Raw genomic sequence first — 9,628 nt, forward strand, 5'->3', positions numbered from 1 at the left:
AGATGATGTGGTAAGAACAGAAGAACCTATTGGGTGGATTAAGCCACCGTCTGGATGTTTGAAGTGTAACGTGGGTTCATCATGGGTAGACCCTCATCACCCGAGTGGAGCTTCGTGGATTCTTCGTGGAGAAGATGGTCAAACCATTATGCATAGCAGACGTTCATACTCCTTCATGCGATCCAAAGCGGAAGCAGATCTATGGGCAATGCACTGGGCGGTGGAATGCATGCATAACACTCACCATGTCAACGTTATCTTCGAAGCTTCATCTGAACAACTCCATAATGTCCTTTCTGAGCCATTTTACCACCTTGAGTTCACTGTTGTGGTGCAATCTATAAACCAACTTCTCAATGGGATTAATGGATGGAGCCTTAACCACGCCTTGCAAGAACGTAATGAGGCAGCTGCAACTATCGCTGTGAGTGTAACACGAGATCGGCGCTATCAATCATACATGGCACAGCATGAACCTGCTTGGCTTCACCATCTGCTGGCCCTGGAAGCTTCTTCCAACTAGAGGAAGGGTCGACCTTTCACCCTACACGCTCATATGTTTCCTCTTACATTATCATTTTCTTACACACCTTTCTTGGATGTCTACTGGCATCCTTTGTTTCAGTTTGTTGTTTTATTTTCGGTGTTTCCTTTGTGAACATCATACTTGTCCTCGTTACTTTGTTTCTCGGTGTTATAAAAAAAAACAAAACAATTTAAGGTAAAAATAAGGCAAAAAATGAAGAATTTTTTTTTTTTTAGAAAAGATACCGAAAACTAATAGAGTTATTTATTCTTTTGAGATGAAAATAATAGAGTTATTGGGAGGCTAATAATATTAATTTGTATTTATTGCTTTGGAAAATGCTTACCCGAATCTGAAGTTAATGTTTCACTTTCAAAGAAATCCGCGTTTGGCATTGTCTAACACCACCGTTAACAGCTATCAAACCGGTTATCTTCACACTTCCAAGTCCGCTATAACCGGTTAGAGGCAGGATATTCAAATTTGGATTGGTATTAGCATCGGTTTTAAACGGACATAAAACTTAACGCTAATTGAGCCAAAATTAAGTGTGCTTAATTTACGCGAAATTTGTCAATGATTTGCATGCACCAAGTCTCACGGCAAGATCACCAAGACATGTGGCTTCCAGAATTTGAAAAGGTTTTACGCTGTGCCGTGCTTACAATATTAGGGAAAAAAACATAATTCATTTTATTCTAAATAATAAGGAGAATAGTAAAAAATAGGTCTGGACATTCAAGTACCGGATCGGGTCGGATTTTTGATATAGGAAATTTGGTACCGTTCGCATAATTATAAATATCGGTTCGAGTTCGGTTCGGTACTTGCCAGATCCGGATATTATCGGGTATATCCGAAAGAACCAGAAAAAAACGGTTCCAGTTCGGATTGTTTTGATTTTATCAATTCATAACTGAAAATACTTATTTCTAATCCGACTTACCTGAACCATTAGAGTAAGACACAAATAAGAGAACTATGAAACCAAATAAAATAATTTTTAAATAAACTTCAAACAAACAACAAATCTAACATTTCAAACAAAGAAAATAATTCATCATTCGAACAAGTAAAGAAACTTAAAGAATAGTTGAGAGTTGAAATAAAACCCATAAGAAAATGCATAAAAAGAAAATCAACAACATTTGGTTTCTAATGTCACCCCCTCTTCCATATTGCTAAATGCATTTCACCTACTTTATGTAACAGTAGCATAATCACAGAAATTTCAGACATTAACAAGCGGAACACATGTGAAATATTTAATGCCTCAATGACATAAAAGTTGGGTACTTTGGGATAGTTATTCGGACCCATGATAATATCTGATCTGACCCGATATCCAAAACATAAATGAAAGCATACCCAATCGGGTATTTTACCTTATCCGGATCCGACGCAAAACCCGATTTTTTGGATCGGTACCAATTCGGATTTTCAGATCCGGGAAATATGCCCAAGCCTAGTAAAAAAAAGTAAGATTAGTGTAATGCTGATAATTTAATATAAGTTGACAAATAGAAAAACTGGTATTTGCTATTTTAAAATTTGTATGGAAATATTATATTCTTAGTTATTTATAAACCTAAATTATACATAGAGATATTTTTAACATTATAATAAAAGGCAGAAGTTAAATTCCATAGCAACAAATAAGAAGAGAGAGATAGATTGATTGGAGAAGGGACTTGAGACCATGACTTTTTTTTTTTTTTTTGAGCAATAGAGGCCAATGACTAGAAGTCAAAATTAAAAGGGTAGTCACGTTCCTGGGTTTAGGTCCACAAATTTCCAGAGTCAAGTTAAAGAGTCAAGCTTTGGTCTTTTGTTTTCATCTCATCAGTCAGCTGAGTAGTAGAGTTTTACAACTGACACTGTATAACAGAGTAAAACAGGCTACAGCAAAGCAGAGTAAACTTTGCATCAAAATTTAATTTACTGTCCTCTTTCAAAGTATCATATCCAGCACTTCTGAAAATCATACTATTCAATAAAATAGCACAAGTCGAATTACAATTCAATTTAACAACGAATGGGTTTGATACAAACACACTAATAATTAAAAAAAAATCTTCAAAAGAACTACTCCTTCCTTCCTCCATTTCCCGAAAGTAAGATTTTCTAAAGTATGCACACTTATTAAAAATTTAATAAATATTTATAATTTAATTTATTTTTTACTTTATTATATACTTTCCAATAACTTTTCAACAATGAAATTTAATCAATTTAAATATTCTCAAATCTCAATTAATGTTCCTAAAAACTATAATAAAGTACCTTAACAATATAAAAATATCTATCTTCGTTAAACAAGAAAAAAATCTAAAAGATGGAACAAATATATCATGGTTTAACAACCAACATGGTCGCGCCAGTCTAAGAACAGAAGAGCAGCTGCATAGTGGGACAAAGCACCCAACATAACAAACACATGGAAAATCTGATGACTATGTCCCACACGGTCAAACCAACCAGGTTTAAGCCTCTCAGGTACTCTCCCTACATAGAACCCTGTCCCAACAAGATAGAACACTGCCATGCCCAGCTCGTACATGAGCGTCACGTTCCTTTGCGGGTTTTCCCAGTTGACCACTATCGCATGGACAGCAGGCACGATCCCGAAAAGCCCCATGGAGGCAAAGAGCAAAGCTCGAAAACCTCGGTACTTGGGAGAGGAAAGTGATGGAGTGAAGAGTGTGATGATCGTAAAGATTCCCATAGAGGTAATGCCTGCGAGGTAGATGAAGTACCAACGAGGAGTGCATTGGAAGATGTAGTAGATTGGTGGGAAGAAAGAAGTGATGATCATGGCGGTGATGCCGGCATAGTCTATGCGGAGGAGGAAGACGTTAAGTTCTTTGGAGTGGCAGCAGAAGAGGTGGCAAATACTGCTTGAGAGTAGGCAGAACATTGAGCCTCCTAAGAAAACGAAAAATGGCCATCTTGTTACATTCCCTGGACTCTTTGCATCCTATACAATCATCAACATTCCATCATCAGTTTTGAGAATAACATCTTTATTTAGTTTTTATTAGAAATTATTAACACTCTATCTAGGAAACTCAAAGTCTCTTTCGAATAGTTTGCCCATATTTTTAATATTGAGTTGATTTCAAATTTTCAAATCTAACAACTACATTTTGTTGACTTTGATTCAAATATAAATAAAAAGATACAATATATATACTCCCTCCGTTTCATATTAAGTATCGTTTTAGAGAATTTTTTTCGTTACAAAATAAGTGTCGTTTTCGATTTTCAATGCAAAATTTATTAATTTTATGTAAAATTTATTTTGCTATTGGTTAAAATATGGTTAGATATATAGGTAATAGTATTTTTTATAGGAAATGTACAAAATTAATTGTTTTCTTAATCCGTGTGGTGAAACCTAAAACGACACTTATAATGAAACAGATGGAGTAGAAAATATTACTCCCTCTGTTCCTTATTATTACATATTCTAAGAAAAAAAATTTGTTTTAAAAAGATCTATTTTTTACATTTTCAAGACATGTTTTATTAACTAATTGCAAATTTCAAAAATTTAATTGCACTTACTGAATTGTTATTGGTTTAAAATTATGAAACAAAGATAAACACAAAAGAATATGCAAATTTAATGTGTTTTATTAAAATATGTAAAAAATCTGGAATATGTAACATTAAAAAAACAGAGGGAGCAATTTGTTTCTGTGATATTTTGAAAGATAGGTAATTCATATTTTAATTCACACTGATGTTTCATATCTCGAGAAATCACAACCAATATATCGTTTCATAATCATCACAACAAAACCGAGGAATACTATCAGTGATAAATTCATTAGAAATCAAAGATATGTTAAATGCTAGTCAAAACCAAGTAGGTAAATCTATTTTTACTAGATACATCCCACGTGAATGATTCAGAAAATTAATATAGTGGTTGCGTGTGGACCTCTTGTAACATCTTGTAAACATAACTTACACATCTGGTTATACACAAAAGATTATACTTATCAATTAAAGGACACGTACCACGGGGAAGAATTTATCGTGATGCATAATGTTGGCGACGGTTAGTCCCACAAATAAAATGAAACCAAGTAAATGTCTGTCAAACAAGAAACATCGTTTCATCAGAATCAAATTAATAGTATAATCTAAACAAAAAGTGAAACTTTAACATAAAAATAAAAATTACTAACGTCCAAACGTTGAGGGACTCATTGTGGAAACTGAAGACGCTGAAGAAAGCATCTCTAATGGACCATTCAGCTCTGTAATAATTCAATATATATTCATTATCCTTCATGTACTCCGGAAGCTCACTATACGACATCAATTCTCGTCGTTTTCTTGTCTTCTGCGATTTTCTTTTCTTCGGACCGCTGCTTCCATTTCCAGGAACAATCTTGCTCTTGCAACTGCTGTTGCCGCACGATACCGTTTCTGGTTCGTCGTTCGAACCATCGTGGTCCATAAGAGCTCTAATGTCGATTATGTAAGACAGTAGTACTTGATTCTTGATCCAAAGATCAGTGGAAAAGAGAAGATCTGAGATGAGAGGAAAATATATAAATGAAAAAAAACTAATATATGTAAATGTGAATTTAAGTTTTAGGAGTGAGGGAGAGAAATAAGGAGAGAAGATGGGAAATGCAAAGGAGACAGCTACAACATTTAAAGAAACTTTAGAATGCAGGTAGAAGTTGGTATCGTGTTTTTCATCTTTTGGTTGTTAGTTAGGTTATCAATAAATTCTTCTCTTATTTTTCATTTTATATTATTTTTACACGGAAAGTGATTTTTGTTTTCACACTACAACGTTTTCTAGATACGCGAAATCTTTTGAGTACGAACAGAGTAAATCTATGCGATTTTAAGACCGACCGACTCAGATTTTACTACCGGCTTGTGCCTCTTATATACATGAGTAATGGCTTGTACCCACCGGGATGGTCCTGGTCGTTTTGGATTTAGAAACAAGATAAGATAAATAAGTAAAATTGTTCTCTTTTGGTTGGTTTTATTCAACAAAAAATTCTCTGTGAATTAAGATTACTTAAAGGTTCCTTGTTTACTTGACTTTAAATATTGAGTATATATATTAGAACATATGCAGTTTTCTTCAAGTGTGGAGAAATAACATCCAAATATAAAGTTTGATGTAAAAATAAACAAAAGATAATAGGTTAACAATTGACTGAGAGATGAGGATAGATTCTGTGAAACTACTTGTGACTGCTTGACAAAAGAATAATGATTAGGAAACATTCATGCAATATTTTACATCATTTTTTTTTTTGACTAAAGGCTTAATATTTTACATCTTGCTTTAAAAAAATATATAATGAAAATAGCAGATGGAAGTTGTTGCATAAACGATTCTACATTTCTAATATAAATTGTTGCAAAAGGTTTCTAGTGTCAATTTCAGCTAGTTGCCACTAGAATACTAGAACGGACCCTTTTAAATGCATCAATAACTGTTCAAAACAATTCCTCAATAACTAGTGAAGTAAATTAGTTAGATGACAATTTCTTATAAGAAAATTAGTAAAGTTAATGGAGTATCAATAGTATAATTTATTCGGAAAACAAATCAAAGAATAATGGTACTAAAAAAGTGGTAAACATAAAAATTCTCCATATATCCTTATTATAACTAGATGAGAATAACTACACAAAGATTTTTAAACATTGTAACATGTAATTTATTCATATTGCGTGCTACCTATGCTGTTTAATGTAACTTTCTTTTGTTTAATTTTTGTGGTCACGTGTACAATTTAAACAATTATAGTGAAAACTTTTTACATTACCATCAAAAATATTTTGGCCAACTTAGGTTCGAAATCATTATTTGTTGTTTTGGACAATTGTGTGACAGTTTGATTATCTACAATTAAAATAGATAGTGACATGGTTACTGCTTATGGTCTTTTGAGATTTGTGTCTGCTAAAGCCTTTTTGGGAAAACATTAACAAGGAACGGCTAATCGGCCTTCCAAGTTTCCCAAAGGAGATAACTCCTGAAACACCCCCAGAAGAACCAAATCAGGTCTGTAGATATCTTGGAAAATTGCTCCCAAAAAAAAAAATATCTTGGAAAATAGATTATAAGATGCTAATTAATATAGCTTGTCTTTGTTAAATATAGTTGAGACGAAAATTACATTAGCTTTTAAAGACAACTAGGTCAACATCTTTAGTAACCTTTAACTTTAGGATAACTGCTATGTGTTGGCCTAAATAAAAAAGCTTTTTTAAAATGGTTTTTTATAGATACTTGCACAAGTTTTTTTTTTTTTTGAAACATTGATACTCTTGCACAAGTTAAGTAGATAAAAGTGGGTGTCAAAAATACAACCATAAGGAGAGTTCGGTATTTCCTGAAACAAAGAAACAAACCAAACCATGTGGTCTATGAAAAATAAATTTTTACATTCGGTACCGACCATCATTGTTGATTGGGGATGTGTTGTTTTTTGTTTCAGAGTTTCACTCTTTGAGAAGCTCTAGTTTCTTCAGGTTATCAAAAAACATCTGTATCAATGGATGCTTGAACCACGTTTTTGCTCTCTAAGGAGATCACGTCAGTGAGTGGATAGCTCAGGTTAGCGTGCAAGGCATAGCTTGGAAGACATCCCCTATAGAACAACGCTCTTGTGAACACAAGTGCACAACCATATTCGCCAAGTCAATGCCCCACCGAACAAACTACCTTCTTCATAAAATATGGGTCTATGATTCATAACATGGTTTCAAGAAGCTTAGGGTATTTGGTAAACTTAGGGTTACAAAATTGTCTTCCTCTTAGTGTATTTGGTAAACTATCATTAAAAGATTTTTGACACCAATTGTCTTCCTCTTAGTGGTTACAAAATGTACATGCAATTGTTAATTTGTTATAGGTGCTAGTTCGTAAGAAATAGACTAGTCAAGTACAAACTGGTTTTAAGCACTATCCAATACGATGAGATTTGGTATAAGTTCAAAACTATGTAACAAAATTCATATGAAAGATTTCAAAACTAAACAAAAAAATCCGAAACAAAGATAGTAAGCTAAAATTAACTGATGGGGGAGTTTATGAAATATCATTGAAAGCTAATCCAAAAACATAAGTTCTCAGACAGTAGTAGAAACTGAAACTCAAAACATTGTTTGAAGATAATACAAAAAAAAGTTTCGAAGTTTCGAAGTGAAGCTCTTAAGCAGCACCCTTTCCCTTCTTCTTCTGGATCTTCTTTTGGTAGAACTCTAGCTCTTTGCCTTCAAGAATGTATCTGCACAACAAACACAACAACATTCCAAGTTAGACAACAAACTAATAATTTCAAACAATGACAACAAAAAAAAATAGATCAAGGAGAACGAGATAATTACCCATCAGCACGTCCACACTGGCCAGGCCTTGATGAGATGCACGCCAAGAGACGTCCGCTGGCAAACTGGTCCTCGATGTGGGAATCAAGGCTGCGTCCCTCTTGACGGCTCTCGATCTTCCTCAAGACGTGGTTACTCTTCTTGGTCTCCTCAGGAGCGGCAGCAGCTGGAGCAGCTTCTCCACCTTCCTATAACAATAAAGAGTATAATCATAAGCTTCATCCTACTCAACAGACTCAAAAACCATATAATTCACAGAAAAGAATCATTACCTCTCCGTCCTTCTTGACGGCAGCAGCAGAAGCATTCTTCTTCTTGCGACCAACCTCAACTCCATAATGCTGCAAGTACCACTGCTTGAAAGGAGCAGCATCAACCTGAACAATAGCACTCTTGACAAGAGTCTTGGTCCTGACGAGCTCGTTGTTGGAAGCGTTGTAGACAACATCAAGAACCCTGGTCTTGCGGGTAACAGCTTCACTTCCCCACGAGTAGTTACCGGTGTCGAGCCTCAACGCACGCCACTTGACGTTACCTCCACGGACTCTGATTCTTCTCACCGTCTTGTTGCTGGACAACTTGGTGTTGGCTGGCTGCCTTCCCATCTCGTACCTAACCAAAACACACAAAGTATCACAAATCAAAAAACAAATCAACCGTACCACAATTGTTACAATCAATACAGAGCATAATAAATCAAACAAACCACTATTAATAGATATATCATACTATGACCACGAGTACTAGTTCCATTAACACTAGAGTTAAATGAGATTAGCATATCGAAGTTCTAAAAGATTTAATAATTCAACCGTTCAGCTAATTAACGGATTAACAGATCACAGCATCGCATAAGCTAAAACGTTCAGTTCTTAACTTCATCGTTACAACACAGATCTGAATATATATGAAAATGAAACGAAAAGCGTACTTTCGCTTCTTCCTCCATTGCTTCTGCTTGCCTCCAGTGGCACGCCTCTTGTGGATGGAGTCACGAGAGATACCTAACACAGATCAAGCTACATATTAGATTCTAGCATCACGAAATGCGATACGATAGACAGAAGCGAAGAAGAGAGATGGATCGGATAAGAGCAAATCGCGAAGAAAAGAGATCGTACCCATGGTTGCCTCTTCCGCGAGATGAAGTTTTCAGCTGCGCCGGTAGGAGTTGGAGAAACGAAGAGAGAGCTATTAAAAGGGGACAAGGATTGTTTAAAACCCTAGTTGTCACTGTACCCTTTATAAGGCTTTTTAACAGCCCATCTAATTACTCGGGCCCATTATAATACAATACCCATTATTTTACGTGGGTCCAAGTCCAAACTTCTCTTGATTTGTGCTGAGGGGAGAGAGTCAGAGATCCAAACATACATACTGTACTGTCTATTTTACGTGTGATCAGATCAGTCAACAAAAGATATAGCTTTTTTTTTTTTCACCATCAAGTTTGCCCAAGCCCAATGGCTGAAGTCCAAATACACAGGCCCATAAAACTAAACGGGCAACCAAACAAAACAAACCAAACCGAAAGGCCACAAGGCTACACCGGCCCAAGCCCGATACCGACCGACTCTGGAAATGCGTGCGTCGAGGAGGCTGAAGCGCACCACGTGTGGAGATCCTGACCGTCAGTGCGCCACGCGTCGCTCCGCCTCGACCCGACCGTCTCCGCCTTCCCAAGCTACTGTACCCAACCGCTGAAATCCTCGAATCGCCGGA

General features: G+C 35.6%; 2 protein-coding genes across 2 annotated transcripts; both read right to left on the reverse strand.

Annotated features, from left to right (window-relative positions):
* Positions 1-2,490: 2,490 nt before the first annotated feature.
* On the reverse strand, positions 2,491-5,176 carry LOC125594532 (heptahelical transmembrane protein 1-like). The gene is made up of 3 exons (XM_048770698.1): positions 4,723-5,176; positions 4,553-4,628; positions 2,491-3,503 (listed from the first exon to the last, which is right to left on the reverse strand). The coding sequence occupies exons 1-3, from the start codon at positions 4,995-4,997 to the stop codon at positions 2,883-2,885; spliced, it is 972 nt and encodes a 323-aa protein (XP_048626655.1). The 5' UTR covers positions 4,998-5,176; the 3' UTR covers positions 2,491-2,882.
* Positions 5,177-7,595: 2,419 nt separating this feature from the next.
* On the reverse strand, positions 7,596-9,168 carry LOC125594530 (40S ribosomal protein S8-1-like). The gene is made up of 5 exons (XM_048770696.1): positions 9,028-9,168; positions 8,838-8,910; positions 8,179-8,518; positions 7,907-8,094; positions 7,596-7,806 (listed from the first exon to the last, which is right to left on the reverse strand). The coding sequence occupies exons 1-5, from the start codon at positions 9,029-9,031 to the stop codon at positions 7,731-7,733; spliced, it is 681 nt and encodes a 226-aa protein (XP_048626653.1). The 5' UTR covers positions 9,032-9,168; the 3' UTR covers positions 7,596-7,730.
* Positions 9,169-9,628: the final 460 nt, after the last annotated feature.

This window comes from Brassica napus (assembly GCF_020379485.1).
Source record: "Brassica napus cultivar Da-Ae chromosome A9 unlocalized genomic scaffold, Da-Ae chrA09_Random_1, whole genome shotgun sequence".
NCBI lineage: Eukaryota > Viridiplantae > Streptophyta > Magnoliopsida > Brassicales > Brassicaceae > Brassica > Brassica napus.